Source organism: Meles meles, chromosome 6 (assembly GCF_922984935.1).
Source record: "Meles meles chromosome 6, mMelMel3.1 paternal haplotype, whole genome shotgun sequence".
Lineage (NCBI taxonomy): Eukaryota > Metazoa > Chordata > Mammalia > Carnivora > Mustelidae > Meles > Meles meles.
The window spans coordinates 60974850-60996099 of record NC_060071.1 but is presented as its reverse complement, the minus strand read 5'-3'; the positions used below and the strand labels follow the sequence as shown (position 1 = coordinate 60996099).

Sequence of the window (21250 nt, the reverse complement as noted above, 5' to 3'; positions counted from 1 at the left end):
AAGGGAGAAAACACAGGCAGAATTGTATTTTCTAGGGAAAGCTGTGTGTAAATGAGAAACAGAGGAGAGTAACAGAATGATCTCCTGTGGCCTCGCTACTACAAGCTCTCCCCATCTTGTCTCATGCTTTTATATTAATTACAACTTGCATTATCAGCTGTGAGTCTGTAGCCCAGCAAATAGAAAATACTGCCCCTGGAGACCTAGCTTCTTGTATCTATTTTCCATCTCCTTCTATTGTGTTCCACTCAGTATTCACTGCTTTTCTCCTGCTAACACTGCTCTTTAACGCAATTACGTAAGAGCAAGGAGAGTACCATATTTGACTCCCAATTATTAAAGCCACTGGGAATAGAAACATGTTCCTTCCTTGCCCTCGGGTGTCTTCAGGATACTTGGGTTGAAGCACAGGACACGGAGAGTGCAATGCGTCTACCTGAGTGCTTGCACACACACGTGTACTCAGCATTTTCTTTATTTTCTACTTACATCATGTGTTGTACATGCTTTCATATGCCACTTTGGTTTCAAGACTCTCTAAACTTCTGCATATGATTTGGCAGAAAGCCAGGCAGTTGTTCTTGAAGGATGTAAACTTGGAAACTATCTAGGGAGGGGGAAAAAAAAGAAAGAAAGAGCTTGTGATACAAACAAATATTTCAGTCTCAGGGAAAAAAACCAAACAGTGTTATGAGTAAAGGATTATATTTTATCTATCTGTGTAGGTTGTAATTTTTTATGACCACAAAGGTAGCAATTCCTTATTGACCAGATTATCAACGTTTGTCTTTGTATGTGATCAAGTCACCATGGTGTAGCTGGATAGGAACTTTGGGGTAACTTTGGGATAACCTTACAGCCCTGAAGGCCCAGAGAGATCCATCTGTTTTTCCTGCTTTCGAATCAGAGGAATGCTGTGGTTTCTCCTTAGTCCGTGTCAGTCTCTCCAACAAGGTCATAATACTTGAGACACTCTACGGAAATAAACATTTCATGACACTTGTTGGGGCTAGAATTTTTGAGGATGTGGAGTAGAAAAGAGAGGAGACGGGGGCATGGCATGTTAAATAGTGAACATGAACAAGTTGTAGGACTGGGCTGAAAACCGAAGATCCAACTCACTTAGAGGAATCAGCTGCTTTTAAAGTAAAATTGGCTTATATGGCTTATTTCCCACCCCTTTACTTTAGAAAACACCCCCTCCAGAAAACCACTGGAAGAAGTACACTGAATTGTAAATGAATGAGGTCTGCCTTTTAAAAACACAGCACAGGTTTGACTGAGGGGGACCAACCAGTATTTTCAGTAGCAGGAAGTCCTTTCGAGCAGTCGCTCCAAGTCACTCTAGGGCTCAAAAAGAAAGATTTGCTTCATTTGAATGATGATATAATAGTTGTTGGATGACATTTACCTTAAAACATAGTTGAGATGTTAGTGGTTAATTATTGTAATTTTCATGAGGGGTAAGGAGATTTTATAGCAGCCTGCTTAATAAAAAGCCTGCAGTGCATAAAATTAACATCACTTGCTGTATACACGGAAAAGTTTAACTAGGTGAATGTGGTTCAGTTATTTCATTTTCTAAAAGAAGGCTCTAGCCAGTGTTGTTGTAGGACTAAACTCATGCCATACTATTGTTTCTTTCTTTCTTTCTTTTTTTTTTTTTCCCACATAATTCTTCTAGCTCTTTATCTGATTACCATCCGGCAAACAGCTGACGCGACTAGGCAGCAAAGCTTGAAGAGCCCCTGTATTCTGTTTGCCTTTAGCTTGAAACTCTTGGAGTGGTTTCTAACTTTGATAAAAAGAGAAATTACAGGCACGACTTTGTCTTAATACAGGCGGCACAGAACATGGATTTTCATTTTATTCGACTCCGTTCCCTAATCTTTCTAAAACATAACCTCTAGAGATCTAAACCTGTGCTGTGTTTAGACTCCCAAGATTTGTGCTTCAGGTGTTCACTTGGAAATCTGTTGCTAGCCTGATGGCTGTGCCAGTAGCATGATTTGATACAGTTATTCCTGATCTATAGAGCTTTGGGTCATTTCGTCAGCTCTCAAAAATGCTAACTATTAATTTGTAGTCAGTTTGTAGTGGACCTGCAGAGGGGAAAAAAAAAAAAAAAGGTGATTTTTTTGTTGTTGTTCCAAATAAGAATAGTCCCTTATTTTGTCTCACCATGGTTTCTTGATTCTATTTTGATAAAATTTTATATTCTATATATACGTTAAAGTTGATGTAGAAGAAAATGATAGACTGATTTTTTTTTTTCTGAATAAACTATATTACAATGACAACATGGCAAGATTGCTTTCAGATGGTCAAGATGTTTGCATGCTGCCCATAGGAATGTCTGAATCCTTATTTACCAATTCTTGTGAGAAAAAATCACGGACTTTGAGAGATTGATGTTGTTTTATTCTGCCCCCAAAGAATCTCCCCCCCCCAACCCCCCTGCCCCCCCCCCCCCCAAAAAAAGAGAATTTGCTTGCCAGGAGATCTTCGGGCTTTAGTTGAAGTCATCACATGCAAGTGACAAGTGTACGGCTCTGGCCTTAAGGCTGGCCTGCTTCGTGTGCTGTTCCTACCCTCCGTTTCTGCCAGAGGAAATTCCATCTCTTGCCTGCCTTCATGTGGTGCTGATAAAGTCCTTCCTGTACATTAGAATTCCTGTTTTCCTTTAAGCAACAGCAGGGGATTGGGAATGATCAGGAAAGGGGAGGAGGAACGGGAGAAGAATACACTCAGCAAAGTAGCATGAGCTATAATTTCTCAGTTTGCCTCACATACCCTCTGGAACAAGTCATACTTCCAGGAAAGAAGCACTGCCCTGTGAATTTAAAGCTTCCATGGAGCTCACGTGGAAGTTTCCGTCCAGTGGGCTGACAGTTCGCAGTTGTTTCATTTTGTTGGTTAATATCACTGTGTTTGTGGTAATAATCAGTTGGTAATGTTCAGAGATCCTTCAGGTTGGTGTAGGTCAATGCATCTGAAAGATCCAAAGGGTTGCCCCATACTTTCTTGGATCTGTGGGTTTTTGTTTTTTGTTTTTTTTTAAGGGAGTCAGTTGAGTTTTGTAGATGTTCTGTAATTAGCCCCCAAGAGTATTGGCCTCCTTGGAAGAGTGTGCCCCAGTTAGGACACCAAGAATAGAAATGACTTCTAGATTTGTATTTTCCTAACTTTAAAGATTAACTTTACTGAGGTATGATTCGTGTATAACGAAATGCTCCCCTTTGAAGCGTCTGTTTCAATTAGTTTAAACACATGTACACAGTGATGTAACTAATCATCACCTCATCAAGATTCTAGAAGTTCTTACTTTTGGTACCTATTGCTGACAAGACAACATTCCATAGTATGGAATCTAAAGATGCCTCGTTCCACAAATACTCATATGTATACATTTTTTTGTCTCCCTCTGCACCTTTCGTCTTGGCTCCTCACTTACGGCTGAAATGGTAACTGTGGAAAAATCTCTTGGCACCCTGACATCAGAATCCTGCTTCTTGGCGAGATCACGATGACGCAACCTCTACCCACTCAGCAGGCACCCCGGGGCCCTCCAGTGGGGGCCATGCTTCGCAGAGTGGAGACAACAGCAGTGAACAAGGTAAAGGGTCAAGCATTTTCCTTGTACAAAGTAGACATAACTAAAATAACTTCAGTATTTTGTGATCTCAGTACATCTATCTCCCTGTAAACAGGAGAGTGGCAGGTTAGAGAGCTGCGATGTATTTGATGTATTTCCTCTGAACTTAACATTACTTTAAAAAAAAAGTCGAAGTGAGACATCTAATCTTTAAGTAGATGTTACAATAACAATTGATTAGTTCTGCCAATTCTTTTACAAATTTGGTTATCTACACTTTACTTCTGCGTGTGAATAAATAGAATGACAGGCTTACTTTGCCACTACCATGCACTAGTTTGAATGATTCTATAAGCGGGATATTCTGTTTGTAGTATCAACCGTCCGAGTTCTCTGTCATCAAGCAAGGATGCCTCTATAAGCACATAAGATACCCAAGTCTTTTCTTACGAGCTCTAGAAGGACTGTGTGAATTTTATGTGGGATTTTATCTTGGGAAGATGGATTTTGAAGTTCCTAGATTTTTTGTCCCCATTTCTTTTCAGCTGACAGGGTGACTTTTGTCACAAGCCCTAAAAATTAGAATAATCCGAGGGCAAGGGGGATGTCCACTGCAGATGACAAGGAAGCCTAGGGTAATTTAGAATAAATTTTACCATTTAAAACTCACCTATTGCACAGAGAGCAATTACACATTGGTAGGGATGACTCTTCTATAGTTAAATCATAATTTAAAGGAAGATACATTACTGAATGTGGGCCAGGAAAGTGTATAGATTTTACTTTTTAATATTTTACGTTAGATGGTGTCTGATCTCCTAGGTCTATTTCATCTCTATTATGACTGTGTTTATGGCCACAATATTTAAGCATTAGACAGTCTTCCATGTGGAGGACAGTTTGACAGCTTGAGCTGTAGCCGTCTATGCCATTCAAAAGAGGGTGGTTGATGTAGGGTGAGTGCCTTGACTCCGAGTTTCTGGCCACGGGTTTTTGGATTACTAGTATCCTAGAAGAGTATAGAAAGAAACCTCTCTTCTAGGATGCCAGTAACGGTGAATAAGTCCAAACTAGAATCCGGATTATTTGCAACTGATACAGAAGTGAAAACTGTCGGATGGTAAATTGTGGAAGAACTTGTGAATTGGATGTATTGAGGTTTATCTACTGTCTTTATGAGACCAGTTAGGCTGTACCTAAGAAAACCAAAGTGGAAGGTATTTTGGAGATGGCGTGTACCCCAATCCCGTGGATCTGCACAGCCATGGCTCAATTGCAGTTCCCCATCATGGCGATGGACTTCTCGGGGTTCTTAAATCTGGAAATCTTTGGATGAGCCCACCTTCCTTACCACGTCTAACTGCTATAACACAAAGGGTGAAAGGTATCTATTAATAAAAACAAAACACCCTCAACATTGGACAAAAGAGGGAGGAAAAGAGAAGCAGGCTTAATGGTCTAATGAGGCTATCTTCCAAAGACTTGTTGTGTGTGAGGCTCGCTTTGACCTTTCACTTTGCTCAGGAGCCCAGCGCTTCATTTTTCACATTCTTGCAATTACGTTAACGCTTCAAGCATTTCTGACTCCAAGTCAGCTCGCAACACCAGGCATAACTCAACACTGTGAGTTTTTCTCCTCTCTGTAGATTCATTAACAGGTCACGAAGGTCCCAACTGAAATTTAAAACTGACTGGTTCTGTTGGGTTGGTTGAGTTATGGCAAGGGAGATAGCAGGAAAGGACCAGCGAGAAGGAGAGGGGGAGCAAGAAGACCCTGGGGTCTGGAGCGGAAATCGTTGGCCGCAATAGGCAAGCCATGGAGTTTTATCATTTCGGGTAGTTTTGTTTTCTTGTTGGTGGTGGTCAGAAAAAGAGGAAAGTTCTGAGACGGATACACTGGGTAAAGGAGAGGCCCACAAACCTCTATGTTGTGGATAGCTGCACCCACTTATCCCATGTTGAAGGATTTGATCCCTGCAGGATTTTGTTCCTTTTATCCTATCTCCGTGGGATTAAAGAATGGACATGGTAGCTTATGTTTGCGAGTACTAGGAAGTCAGTCATTTTATTGTATTAAAGTGTGAGGGGCAAAAAGAAGTTATGATTCCTATAAAATAGGGAATGTTTGGCGTGGAGAATTTCCTACCTGGCTTATCACATCAGTGGTCCCCAAACACATGTCTGAGGGTATTCTGTTTGTTACCGCAGACTAAATTTGGAAGGCCGGGCTCTGAGGTATTTTGTCATACTCAGGCCTATGTTAGTCTTTTAAACATGTATTTAAGGTATTCTGAAATGTGGCCCACTGAATTGTCCAGAGTAGCTTTCTGTGGGAAAGATTAATTATCTGCTGCAGGGCAAAGTCAACAGAGATATTGACTGAAATCACATATGCTTATCCTAGGTTAAATCTTGCTGTATAATGGGAAACCTAGGAGGGAAATTTATGTTCCTCGTATTAAATATATCATAATGTTTTACTGGAAACCAAGTTCGTAGTTTAGAAAAGAGTTTTCATGCGTATTCAGAATTTATTAGCACAACAGGCATATGGAAAACTGTAAAACGACTCAGTTTCAAAACAAATTATGATAAACAGAAAAAATAGGGATGAATTGTACTAAATACAATGTTTTCATACACATTTTAAATTAAACTTTAATAGCCATATGCTATAAAACAATACATGCATTTATGTTGCTTTATATTTTTTGTGACTATCTTTACTAAAATGATTCATACACGTCTTTACTTTGGAACCTAAAAATACCTCATTTTATGACTTGATAGTGAAAGAGCTACAGTTACACAGGTGAAAGGTCATCTTTTCCTCTCTAGTGTTTGTGCAACAAACCAAATAGAGAAAAAAAAAATCAAATTTTAGAAATATTGTAAGAAACAAACTTGGTAAAATGTAAAACCTGACTTTACTCTGTCTTTCAAACAGCACATGCCTAGCAGTAAACTATATAAATATGAACCAGATTTTCATTCAGTCTGATTTCTTTTGCTAAAAGCAGCCAAAGGGAGGGAGTTTGTCTTGTTAGTCACATTAGAATGAAGAAAGAAATCTGGTTTTTCAGGGACAGAATTAGGGTGCAGACTGGGGACTCTGGGGTAGTAACTGGCCCTCTTTGTGTCTGGCTTCCCATCAGTAAAATGGGACTTGATAATAAGGCTTGGGGTCCCTAATTCTGTACCTGCTGAGTCAAAAGCTGCTTTGTATTTCATTGTGTATTTTGCCAGAGTAAAGACTAGGAAGCAGCCCTCTTGTTCATAGAGCACTTTGAGAGCCTCAGATGAAAGGCACAATATATGTACAAAGTATTATTATTATTGATGGGTTTGTGTAACTCCCATTAACGCTGATGGGAGTTACGCATGTGAATTGGCAAGAGAATAGACCCCTCAGTGTTTAGAGCACATGAAATTTACATTTTTTCCAGTGCTGTAATTGAGATGTTGACAAATTGGAGAATATTGATGAGCCTTTGTTTTAAGTATTTTGTGCCAAGTTTGTTTTATTTTTCCTGGTTTGAACAATGGTATGGGTTCAGCAGCAATGAATAAAAAGGGTAGAGTAAAGATAACTTTGTATTTCAATATTTTGATGTGCCAATATGAAATAAATTGTCTTAGGCAAATGGAATATGCTGTTTTAATCATTAGCTATGCATGAAAGAAAAATTGATGTTGACATCTTTGCTGCAAAATCGTTGTAATGGGGCCTTCCTTACAATTCATTTTTGTAAAATTCATTTTGTACATTTTGCAGCAATTGAACAATCCCTGCACTGTGAATAGGCAGGATTCCCAGAAATACCGAGACAGTTGGCCCAGTAACTGCTGAGCTCACACTGCACACCACACGCACGTTAACCATACTGTTGCCAGACCCAGTTTAACCTAAATACATTAGCATACTAGCATGTGTATGTCTCGAATCTTGCAGGACACAGGGCTGCACAAGCCAGCATAATTCCCCTCAACTCTGCCACCTACCAAACCCTTCCATTGATGTCTCCAACTATGATCCAGGCAATAAGACTATTATTTTAGAACTGGATATTTATTTATGTATTATGCAGTTCTTTACCAGTCATGGTGGTGAAAATCTAAAAATACCCCTTTATATTGAATGTGTTTATAGGTAAACAAGCATCTAAAATAGTATTACACTTTTGACATTATAATGCGTGCTATTGGTATAAAATAGATTTCTCCCCCACCAGAATATTCCAATTATACATTTAAAGGAGGGAGAAAAACCTCCAGCCTACCCACAGTGGATCCTGAATATGTTCTACTGGGATTTCTTATTCAGTCTAGGAAAACCCCGTCAATGGAATGTTTTCATAGTGGCGGCAATTTCTTTAAAATAACCCTAAATACAATATGACAGATGCCATCTGGCATAATCTTTTGCTAGTTGCTTTTAACTTTTATTTTTCCTAGAGCTAAGTTCATCCAAAACTGGTCACTCACTTTTAGGATAAGTAAATGACATTTCTTTTCCTTACTGTCTTCCTAATTGTATATTAAAAAAAATTCTCTGAGAATGTAATTGATAATTGAACATTCTTACAGAAGAAGCTGTTGTATATAGAATATTTATGTTGCATTTTTTTTCCTCTGCCGCTCCCCCTGCCCCAATAAAGTCAAAAGAATACCATCGTTCAGCCATCAGCAAACACCCAAATAATTTCTGTTGATTTTTTCAGGACTTTTTAGAATAGTAACCATTAGAAATAAAATTAAACTCTTCTAATAAATAAACGCTCTAGGAGCATGTAATAGTGCCCATAAATGCTTAAAAGCTTTCTATAATTGCTGTTAATTTTGAGTAATTTCTTCCTATATGTATCAACTTACTTGAAAAACCCAGAGTTGGGATTTCTAGATTTTTTTTTAACTTAGTCATGTAAAGGGATGTCTCCTGATGCCAGTTAGAGTTTAATTTAGAGTAGTAATTAAACTTGAATACTGCCTCATAAACAAAAGATAAACAATAAACCAGCCACGTTCCCTGCTGTTTCATAGCTTTCTTTCCCAGATGTTTTAGCCTGATAATTTTTACACAGTGAACTACCTAACATGGAGTTTTGTGGACAGAGGTCGAAAATGAGTTTTTCTTTCTTTCTCTCTTTTTCTTTATTTTCTTTTTTCTTTTACTTTCTTTTCTTTTCTTTCTTCTTCTTCTTCTTCTTTTTTTTTTTTTTTTAGTAATCCTTTTTCCCTCCAGAAAGCAAAACACAGAGGATTTTCCACTATTTAGATTTTCTTCAACAATGCTGATAAAAAAGATACTTAATGCAGATGTGCTATAAAGATAACTCTTCTGGTTCTTCTTCTTGGATTTTTTTTTTCTTCAGAACTTGTCACGAATGCCTTTCACACTTGGTGATGTAAAGGGGAACATATTTTTATTCAAGTAACATCTTGGTAATAACTCAGAGAACACAGAGCTCAACAATGGAAAATGTTTCTTCTCACCCTTTTCCCCCTGTGTGGCTCCCCCACGGCCAGCGTTACTTTATGGCTACACTCCTCGGAGGGCCACAAGGGTTTCTCTGTCCAGTTCTGGACTCTTCCACTGTCAGCCATGATCTTTCTAATTGTCAGGTACTAGTCTGCCGTTCAATGCAGAAGCCATGTTATTTTCACTGGGTGGGGTAATTACTGAAAGCTGAGAATAGCTGCACTAAAGACACAGGGATACTTTCATGATCCCATTAGCATAAGAGTGGGTAAATTATTCATGCCAAGTGAGGATTCTATGGGGAAAAGTATAGTTAATGCACATAGTTTTTAAATGTATCCCTTTCTGCTCTGAGACTAAATTCTTGTTGGAATCAGTTCTCAGACATTTACGGGAAAGCTCTGGTGGCGTGTTAGACGCAGTTCATCTCTCTCTGTTTGCAGCGCTCTCAATAGAGACCATCTGGCAAAGATCCAGAAGGTGATTAAACAAAATGATCAGCTCTTGTTGCTGTGTTACATGTCCAATACTACGGATTAAAAAACATGACCCACGACAGTCACGCTAACGTCATGCTGCTCCCCCTCCCCCTCCCCGCTCCGTAGAAGAATTCAGATGGTCCACAAATGTGTGTGCCATCTTTGTGTCCTTATGGCCCATAATCATGAACAGGTTGTGCAAATGGCTCTTTCTGCAGCACTGTCTGTTCCAGCAGCAAAGAAGAATTTCATATTAATTGGGTCAGTCTAATATTCATATTGACATGGGGAAAAATTGCTAAAATTTATTCTTATAGCAGACAATGAATATGTGTGCTTTCTGCCATGAGGGAAGTGAAATCTGACAACTGGCTTGTGCAACTGATTAATTTTTCTTGAAACTGGAGAAAATCAAAGCAGGAAAAACTGTCATTTTCTGAAAACAGTGCACAACCCTTTGTAACTAAACAAAATGGATTGGGTGGGGGTTTGGGGGGAGCTGGTGGAAATGAACTCTGGTTTTAATGCCATAAGCAGGGATGAATTTACAGTGCCATTCAGAGGAGTCCTCCCTCCCCATAAACAAGCTGATAATCACAGGGAAGCTGACTTCCAATTAGCTTTTCCTTCCCTCACACGGATCAGGGTGTTTATATGTCCTTCTTAAGCCATAGTATGTCACTACTGAGTTGGTACATCTCATGTCACATTCAAAAGTTTGGAAATAACGTGTTTTATTATGAGGAAATCCTGTTAATAAGCAAGGTAATATTCAACCAATCATTTCACGATTGAGTTAAGGTAAAAATGCCAAGATTTGTGACTAAGGGACAGATGTATCTTATCTTTGGGGGTTTGCACCAAATGCCAAGTAGAAATATAAATTGAACAAACCAGACATTGTGAGGAAGTGATTGAAGAAATATTGAGATGAAATCTTGGAATGAACTGTATATGTATATTTATAACAATGCTGTGAATTGCTTACACGCCACATTTGCATAAGCCTGAACTCTGATTTTTATTAAGGGGCAGTTTAATGTCTGTTAGTTAAGGCATTTAAAAAACAGTATTATTAAGAGGTTGTTGAGATTATGCCTGACCATTTAATATTGTGGAAAGAGTCCTGTGACTAATACCATCGGCTGAATTTGAGTGCAAATATCAAGAAAAGATAAAGAATAAGGCAGAAAGGAAAAAAAAATCTTAAAATCCACTGTAAATCATCATTGGTCCTTGTCCGCTCCCCTTTCCCAGGGAGGGTAAAACAGTAGGTTAGAAATGCAGCTAGGCATAGTACTCAGGGAGGGGAAGTGAGGTTCCCCTTGAGTCAGTGCAGTGTGGCAGATGAAAGGGACTTGTATAGCCTTGGGGGTCTTAAGGCTATTATAGGGCAACTCATGCTCTGTTATCATGCTGATTTTTCAATTGATTTTTGGCTGAACAGTACTTGTTGAAGCCCTCCAGAGCATCAAACACAGCTGTATGGTGCTATACATTGTAATACACGTGTTCTATTTTTCTCCTCATTGTCTTTACTTTGCTTCAGAAGAAGAGTCTATAATGATGCCATGTTCTTTTCCCCCCTTCCTCTTTCTTTCATATATTTCTGCCCTCAGAGAGTTTCTTGAAATGCGTCTTGTTTTGTGGGAGAGGTGGGGGTGGGGGGTGGTGGCGGAGGAGGGGGGAGGCATGATTGGTGGGAGAATTCGTCTTCCTCTGTTGACATTTGTTTTTATTTTGGCCTTTAGAAATATTCTGATGTCACAGCAGACAATAATAGAAACCCTTTTCTCTACCAAATTTATCCCTCAGTAGTTTTGAGTTACTCCCTTTCCAATGACCAGCAAGAAAACAACTCTGAGACTTCACCAAAATCTTCATTAAGATGAAAGGAAGCCATCTTAGTATTGCTTCTATATCCAGCAGTAAGGTCTGACAGCTGGTTGAAAAGCTAGGTCTTGAAAAGGGAAATAATGGAGGGAAACAGAGAGAAAGGACGTTCCTGCCTCTCTTCTGCCTACGGGATTCTTTACTGATAAAAATCCAATGCTAATATCAACTTCTCTGTGAAGCCTTCCTGATTTACCCAGGTGTGGGCCAGTGTCCCGTTCTCTGCACCCCACGAGCACTTTCTGATTCGATCATGGCATCTTTCATAGTTTCCGTTTGTGTTATAATTACTTGGTTCCTGGTTTTCTCTCTCTGCTTTTCCTTTGTAGGGCTTATCATTTATTCAACCATCTAGCAATAATAGTAGATCCACTTTTGAATCAATAAACAAATCCGCAGATTTTTTTAAGGTAGACACATTAATCAAAACCTTGTTCTTATTGACTCTGTGATGTGTACCTGCACATAAATGAGCTATTTTGAATATATTGATACATTTGATCAGACTCTGTTACATCCTTGAGAGATAATAAAAATTGTTTTTCTTTTACCGACATTTTGTCGTATATAACACTGGCTTAGGTAGGTCAGTGGACCCACAACTCAAACTTAGAAATCTTTTGGTTATCCGTACATTCATAAACTTTAGATTCTTATTCTAAGTAGTATTTTACGATAACACTTAAAATAGGATTGGTCTTATTTGCTCTTAATGTTCTCTTAAATTACACACAGATAGTCAGAATTTGGGGATGGCATTTCCTTTCATTATGTTATTTATCTTTACGAAAGTAAGTGTATAGATAGGTCTTTAAAGTAATGGCAAACCCAATAAGGGAAATGGCTTAATGTGGTGAATGGTTTCCCATGATTAACTCAGGGTCCATTTGCTTGGACTCCTTGTTTAGGATGAGGTTGACCTTGGGGGAAGTCACTGGTTTCACAGACAGGTAAAGAGTCTGGAAGTAATTCTTGAATTTTAGACCCCACATGCTTTTGTTGATTTTCTACATATGTCGCCCCGTTTTTTTCATAGTTTGCTTTTGAGCAAGTGTAATTATTTTGTAGGATGCAAGAAAAACCTGGTAGGGAGCGCTTTCTCGTCTGCTTGAGGTTCTGTCTAGAATCTTGGACTGTGAGTCAAGAGGCCTGGGCTCTAAGATCAGGGTTATACTGGAAAGGGCAGAGTTAGGAGGCAGAGAGACGTGGGCTCACATCCCGGTTTTACAATATCTGCTAGATTCAGTTTCTCCATCTGCAAAGTGGGGGGAAAACTACTTGGCCTCAGCTTTGTCCCGGAGATTATACTGAGATTTTATGTGTCAAGAGTACAACATTGGCTGGAAACAGTGATTGTTAGCTCTTTGACCCTCCCTGTTCCCCTGCCTAATGCTGACATTAATTAGCTCTGTGGTCTTGGATGAATCTCTTAACTGTTTTTGGACTTTTGCTCATCTGTAAAATAGAACTGAATCAGGTGGTCTTTGATTTTAGTTTTTGTTGAAGTGAGTTGATGCACAATGTTACATTAGTTTCAGGTGTACGAACCAGTGAATGGACAATTCTATACATCATGCAATAGTCACTTCAGGTTCCAGGAATCTAATGTTTACATTCATGGGTCTTATTTTTTATTTGTGCTTTTTATCTTTAAACAGAGAGAGAGGCTGCAGAATTTTGTCTGTTTGCTTGTTTGTTTGTTGGGGTGGAATGTGAGTATTTTTAGTTCCTTGATTTTACAGGTTAGTTATAATATGTAGTGAGATAATATTTTTTGTTTCTTGCTTTTGTTTACCAGGAGAGCTTTTTTTCTTCTCAGTTCATCAAGAAAATAACAAGGCTTTAGAATTTATTTTCTGAGGATGGAAGAATGTTACAATTTAGTAGTAGGACACCTAAGGTGTGATGTATTAGTATCAGATGACTGTACAGTCAGTTAAGAATGAAGTGTATTTTGTAAACACAAAGCAACTTCTCCATTATCTAATCAATTAGAACCCCTCTGTTGGAATTTCTGTACTTCACGGGCACAACAGTACTACATGATAATCAGTACAATGGCTGACACCGTACCCTCTCCTGAAATATATTCCAAGTCATTCCAAAGGGTCTAAATAATTTTCAGGAGCATTTTAAAATTAAGTATATTTTACTGGGTTCTAATGATTTTTAGACTGGTAATTTATATAAGATGTAGCTGATTACCCTCTAGTCGGAATATTTGCCCACTGGTTCCCCACCCTCGCTGCCTGTTAGAGATGTTACTCTTGCCTCAGAACCATTCTTTTTTTTTTTTTAAGACTGAAGATTTACAAAAGCAGACTAAGAGTGTAAAATTTCATATTTTTTCTTCCAACTCACATTTGTAATAAATGCCATCCGCTAAAATAAAACCTCCAAAATTTCTATGTACTAAATGTGAGTGATGAAGAAAAGTTGCTATTCAGAGATTATTAAAAACCTGTCCAATCTACCTCGCTGGTATCCTTTTATGATGAAGGGTTGGGCACTGGGGCTACTCCGTAGGTCCACGCACCTGTCTGGAGACAGGAAGCTCTCACTCCCAAGACCTTTTCTAAATACGTGCTGCTTAAATTCATTGTATGAAGCTCTTCATTGAGCAAGACACTCTGGGAATAAAAATGTGAAATTTACAAGGATCCTTGCTTTCAATAATTGACCATCTCCCAGGCAGGAGGCACCCTGTCCAGTATATAAATAACTCTTAGGCAAGGCAGATAGTCAGTTTGGGGGCGTGGATGGCGGAAGGCTTCTTGGCACGGAGGAAGTGCATGGTGTAGAGAGAACGTCAGTTCTGGAAGCAGGCAGGTAGCTCAGAACGCTCATCTCTGCCCTGCCGCTTCGAAGCAGCGATCTCCCTCCATGTTAGCTTCTTCGCCTGTAAAATGGGAGTAATAACTAACTCACAGGTTGGTTGTGAGGACTCAAGGAAACATTGGCTTTTTAAAAGTCGATGTTGGTGACTAATGGTGGAATCCCTCAAAATATTCTCTTCCTTCGACATTGATTGACCATACAGTTAGTGCCAAGCCCTGTCCTAGCTGCCGGAGATACCAAGCCGGTAAGATGCGGCGCCTCTTCCCTTTATACTCATTAGTACTCAGAAATGTAAACAGGTAAATGGACGCGCTACTAACAGTGCATACAAGTTGTAAGGCGTTCTAGAAGAGGGAGTAATTAATTCTGTTGGAAACACCTGAGGAAGGCTTCCCAGAAGCGGGGATGTTTTGAGAGGTTCTGATGGCCGTCAGCAGGTGTTTCAGGTGAGCAAGGTAGAGAGGTTATAGGGAATAGATGGAGGCCAGGCGGAGTCCTGGAAGTGTGAAGCAACATGGTGCGTTCAGACCCAGGGCTGGACATTGCTGTCGTATGAGAGAATGCACGGGGAAAAGGTGGCTGGAGAGGCCATTAGGGGTGGTAAGTGAAGATCCTGGTTTACCACACTAAGAAGCTTATACTTACCAAATTTCCTGGTGATAAGCAGCTCCTACGGGGGCCTGTAGATATGCATTCCCAAGCAGACCTCAGCCATACAGAATTTAGGCTCTCGACTGGGGGTTCTGGGAATCTGAATATTTAATCCACGCTCCAGGGCAACCTTGCTCTGGGAAGTGGGGGAGCCCATTAAAGTAACTTAAGCAAAAAGGAATGGCAGCGAGATTTACGTTTCTGTAAAAGCTCTTTTAGAACAAAGAGAGTACGTTGGAGGGAAACAAGACAAAATATAGACTAAGGGTTCCTAGTCCAGAAGACAGTTGAGGACCGAGTTAAGGCAGTGGCAGTAGGAGACGGAGGGGAGAGGACGGATGGAGAGATGACAGGTAGGACAGACAAAAAACGACAGTCCAAAATAACATGCCAGCCTCTCTCCTGCGATGAAGGTGCCACAATCTAGATAGTCTTCTTTTTCCGTGCCATGAGTTTCAAAGTACAGACATCCATCCGCGGGGGGAAAAAAGGAGGACAATAATTGCATTCGCACACATGAAGTTGTTGAAGTAGAAATTTGTGATGCATGTCAGGTGAATAACGATTCTTTGGGGGTCGCAGAGTGTTTATAGGCAGTTAAACCACATTGTAGTTAAAGACAGGGCCCCTGTCATTGCCTGCTTCCCTTTAAATCCTCACCTCTGTCACCAGTCATGGGGGAGCCTCTAATCCTCCACTGAGTATCTGTGAAATGGGCATAATAAATAATCTCTCACCGATTTGGGGTGGCTACAGACGAAATGATGACTTATGTAGTATGACAGTAATTTCATGCTTGGTTTGTAGTTAATAAAACATTATACCTATTTTTTATTTAGAGGTTGCTTTTATTTATTTATTTTTTAAGATTTTATTTATTTATTTGACAGACAGAGATCACAAGTAGGCAGAGAGGCAGGCAGAGAGAGAGAAAGAGGGAGAAGTAAGCTCCCTGCTGAGCAGAGAGCCCGATGTGGGGCTTGATCCCAGGACCCTGGGATCATGACCTGAGCTGAAGGCAGAGGCTTTAACCCACTGAGCCACCCAGGTGCCCCTAGAGGTTGCTTTTTTAAAAAAATTTATTTATTTATTTTTTCAGCATAACAGTACTCATTGTTTTTGCACAACACCCAGTGCTCCATGTAATACGTGCCCTCCCTATTACCCACCACCTGGTTCCCCCAACCCCGCCCCTTCAAACCCCTCAGGTTGTTTTTCAGAGTCCATAGTCTCTTATGGTTCACCTCCCCTTCCAATTTCCTAGAGGTTGCTTTTAAACTAACTTCTTTTTTTCCTCCTGGAATAAGTAATTAAATCATTATAAATAAAAAGCTGAGCACTGATCCTGTGCTATTGCCATCACGGCGAAGAACCTAAAAATGAAATCCTGCATTTATATCTAGGAAGTACTAGCTGTGGAAAGGAAGCTGGAAGAACCAACTACCAACTGCAGACTCATCTAGTTAGGAGTAAATTCCTTCTTCAGAAGTCTTATTGCACCATTTTTGAGTCTCTCTTCTGACAATCAGGTTTTCTCTGCCGTAGCTATTGGTGGCTTGACTTATTTATTTTCCTGTTTGGAAGATTGTTGAGGACAATTTCCATGTCTTAGACATCTTCCCCTTCAGGTCCCACTCCCCTCCCCCACCCCATTGTGCTAATAACATAGGAGACCTTCAATAATTGTTATTATTTTATTTTTTGAAAGGAGGATTGGGTCCATATTGTGAAGGACATTGAATAGTAAGCTGGCTGGGGGTTTGTGCTTGATCTAGTAGGTAATAGGGACCCATTGAAGATTTTTGAATGGGGGTAGTGACATAATCGCCTTCCTTTTGAATGCCAATGACGAATTCTCCATGTCTTCCACAGTCAAAATAGCAGACCCATATACTTGCCTGTAATACTGTCTGTTTGAAAAAGCGGATATTCTTTGAATGAAGAAGCAAATTTTAAATAGCTTTGAAAAAAGAACTTCAACATTCTCTCTAAAGTAATTTAAGCACTTAAATTATTGTGATTCGCAAGGTCTCATGTATGTAAACTCTTTCTGGAAATGTATACAGGAATATATTTTTGTAAAATTTTTTTTAGCGTTATAATTATTAACAACAGGATTGTGTAAATATATCTCCTTCAATATTTGGAAAAACAATTTCAAGGATATTTAAATAGACATTACTTAAGGGGAAAAAAAGGACTTTGCAGTTAGATTGAAAGCAGGAGTAGAGCAGGGTTTCCTCTAGTATGGGAATTTTCAGATCCTCTAGTTGGCTAATGTGCCTTTTAAGTCCACACAGGGTAGAACACAGATCTTCTCAGACTCACTTACCAACCGAAACCCTTTTGTGTATCATCTCTGGAGACCAATCTCACTTGGAACACATTCTGGAACATAGTCCTCAACTGCTTCTTTCACTGAAGTATTTTCAGATAGGATTTAATATCCTACGGAGTCTTCCTATATCTTGTATTTAAGAAGTAAATCAACATGGGCTCAGGATCAATTTTCAGTTGTATAAAAGGCAATTTCCTCTAAGGTCAGCAGTATCATGGGGTTCAGCTCAACCCGCTCAGAATGTTCTGGTAACCCAGCCATCTTTGTAGTTATACTTCATTGTATTAATCAAAGAAAGTGCCAATGAATATCTTTCGAGTGCTTGATTCAATACAAGCACTTATGGTTACACTCTCAACAATTTATAAATGGCAGTCCCAACAGAATCCAGTTATGAATTACATTAATACTTGGTTTGATAATTAGCATATGACATACTTTCCTTCCTCAAAAGTAAACTTTTTTTTTCTTTTTTCAAAGTGGCCACTGAGTTGGAGGCTGGATGGTAAAACCATGGAGGGGGGAGGAGAGGAGGAGAGAAAACCATCTTTCCTCATTTGGGAGTGGATGGCTTGGGCCCCATTTGCTCCATGGTGAGCTATGGACAGAACATACTGTCCATTGGGAAATTTCTGGGAATCAGAGCTGCAAAACCCAACCTGTCTGCATCTCACTGTTCTGGGATTTCTAGTTCAGCAGACTGTTAAAACTGGTTGCCACTAGGCAGGTGTTGCATCTACTGGAAGTAAATTTTTCCCTAACTCTTCCTTATCGTTAGAGGGTGCTGGGAGACTTTCATGTTCGGGGGCATTCAGAAGTTCCAGAATTTTGATCCTTTTTGATCATCAAGTGAGGGGGCTGTAGGAGAAAGAATTAGGTTAGGCACCCCTTGGCTCTCCACCTTTTGAGATGATCAAGAAGAAGCTAGTAGTACAACTAAGCCTATCATTGCAGTATGGTGAGAAAAAACCCGATTTTGTCTTGTTTGTAAAGGAGTTTTTCTACAAGATTTTGTTTATAGCAATTCACTCAGAAAATTACAACATCTCTAAAGGAAGTCCTCTTTATTATTTTTTTTATAATTTTATAAGTGGCAGGCAGAGGCAGAGAAGCAGGCTCCCCACAGAGCAGGGAGCCCGATCTGGGACTCGATCCCAGGAGCCTGGGATCATCACCTGAGCAGAAGGCAGATGATTAACTGGTTGAGCCACCCAGGTGTCCTGGATGTCCTCATTTTATAGATAGAAGCATGGACATATTTGGAGAGCCAATGATCTTTAATATTATTAGGCAACTTACAAACCTGAGAGTAAAAATAGGGATTTACTCCTCTTTATCCATCCAGATTTCGATGCTTCTACACAAATTAGCTATATATCCTAGCATAGTTATCAGGACTTAATGGAGTTTTCTCTATATTTCTTATTCTAATTGGAATTCTAGTTGCTTCTTTTCTGCCAGTATATAGCATGAGTTGCTTTCAGCTGGGAAAAAAAAAATAGACCCTGGCTGAAATCAAATGACACTGAAAAGTAATGTGTCAGACTTTGTAAAAATCGGTATTCTCACACATTGCTGTATTGCTCCCTATGCTGGACATTTAAGACAGAAATATCAGGGGAGCTTCCCATTGAATGTTGTCAGGGACCCCTTGAAACCTGCTGGTTTATAGGTGAGTAGTGAAAGCCCTGAGTTCATCGACATCTTCTTGCCCCACACAGCATCACTCTAGAGACTGTAATCAGAGTCTGTGATGTTTTTACTTTGTCATCTGCATGGATATACTTTTTTTTTCATATTTAGTTTTTTAATTTAATTTTTAATTTTTTTTTAAAGATTTTGTTTATTTGAGAGAGAGAGAGAGAGAGAGAGTAAGCATGAGGGGGAGGCAGAGGGAGAGGGAGAAGCAGACTCCCTGCTGAGCAGGGAGCCTGATGTGGGTCTCTATCCCAGGACCCCAGGATCATGAGCTGAGCTGAAGGCAGACACTTAACTGACTGAACCACCCAGGTGCCCCAATGTACTTTTTAAAAAATTTTTTACTTGCTTAAACTTTCTGGTCTCCTTATTTATCCTGTCATCTGATCACATTTGCTGAGTTTTTAACAGTACCCTTGACAGCAGGAGGTAAGGAGAACAACAGTTGAGAAATCACTCTTGTTTATGGGGGCTCTTACCTACTGCTTGCTCAATGGATGAGTTCTCGCTATTGCCCGCATGCTAGCTGCGCCCATCAGTGGTGGGAAATAGACACTGGTGGAACAAGTCGTTGTTTCGGTTTGACAGCTGATTAGTAGCTAACTGTATGTAGTGACTTAGTAGATGCTGTTAACATTGACTTAAGGTTTAATTCCTCATTAGGATTATTAGCACCCAAAATGGTTGAATTTGTCAAAGCGTTAGTCACCACATCTGTGACACATTCATCAGAATTGAGTAGGGGTTCAAGAAACCAGGTACAAGGTTATGCCTGGAGATCCTGCCTGAGAGAAATGAGAGCTCAGAGTTCAAAAGTTTGTAACTTCGTTTGTAAGAGCATGGGATTAACCCTTGGTCTGAATCCTGCCTCCCACACCTGGTGTGATCTTAGGTGATTTATTTAACCTCTCTAAACTTGATCTCTTCATTTATAAAATGAAGATTGTCACACCTACATAGAAATGATGCGAGACTTAGATTAGATAATATATTTGGAGCTCTAGGTGTAGACCAGATGAGGAGGAGGAACATGTGATCATTAACTCTTCATTAGTTTGGTTCCATAACTTGAACTTGAATTTTAAGACGGCATCACTTTCTGTGTATTCTTACTTCAGGATATAGTACAATGTGATTTCTAAAATATGAGAATAATAGCTTCAGATACTTTGCTTCTCTATTCTACCCTGGTCCTTATCCTCTCACACAGACATACAGAGACGGAGTTTGCAGGCCAAGAAGCCTCAGGAAAGGGTAAAAATCTAGGAGAAGCATGAGGCCAGAATTCTCTTGTTTCTTGTAGACCACGCCTTGGTGATAAGTCAAATGCTGTCCCACTCCTCTTCCTGGCACTTTCAAATTATTATTGTCTACCTAAAGGCCAGGATGGGGTGAGTTCAGCCTCCCAGAATCTGAATGGAGCTCTTCAGTTAGCTCCTCGGAAGCCCAGAATGGGGTGGCTTGATGAGGCCCCGAGGTTACAGGCTCAGAATCTAGAGAGGGAGAGCCTGGGCTAGGTTCTAGTCCTAACTTACCTGAAGCCCAGGTCCTTACCTCAAAAGGGAGTTTGGTGGAATGCATGAGGTGAAATGTATGCCTGGCATGTAATAACCATCCGTTTTGGTGTTGGTTGTTGATAATATTGTCACCTCTTTAAGTTCTCACAGACTGACTTCCGATCTCTGTCTGATGAGGATGTTAGGGGACTCCTGGGCCTTTTCCAGCTCTAGTGTGCTCTATGAATTTTTAAATAATATCACTCAAGGGGCACCTGAGTGGCTCAGTGGGTTAAACCTCTGCCTTCGGCTCAGGGCATGATCTCAGGGTCCTGGGATCGAGCCCCACGTCGGGCTCTCTGCTCAGCGGGAGCCTGCTTTCCCTTCCTCTCTCTCTACCTGCCTCTCTGCCTATTTGTGCTCTCTCTGTTAAATAAATAAATATATTTAAAAAAAAATAATATCACTCAAAATCCAGATTACATCTGCGGAGTGGTACCTTACATTTAGTGTTACCTTTCTGTTTGTCGATCTGTTCTTTTTCTTTTTTTTTTTTCCCTTAAGATTTTATTTATTTGACAGAAAGATCACAAGTAGGCAGAGAGGCAGGCAGAGAGGGAGAAGGGGAAGCAGGCTCCCCACAGAGCAGAGAGCCAGATGCGGGGCTTGATCCCGGGACCCTGACATTCTGACTGGAGCCAAAGGCAGAGGTTCAACCCACTGAGCCACCCAGGCACCCCTGTTGATCTGTTTTTACCTAACCTTTCATTTGATTCCCCAAAA

The 21250-nt window shown here is 40.0% G+C and overlaps 1 protein-coding gene across 8 annotated transcripts in view; it reads left to right on the top strand.

Annotated features, from left to right (window-relative positions):
• Positions 1-21250, top strand: part of MEIS2 (Meis homeobox 2) — a 207991-nt gene that overhangs the window by 12297 nt on the left and 174444 nt on the right. For all 8 annotated transcript variants that reach the window (XM_046008453.1, XM_046008451.1, XM_046008452.1 and 5 more), the window contains one exon: positions 3502-3616. In XM_046008453.1, the coding sequence (XP_045864409.1) occupies positions 3502-3616 (115 nt within the window). The remainder of the gene's footprint in view (positions 1-3501; positions 3617-21250) is intronic.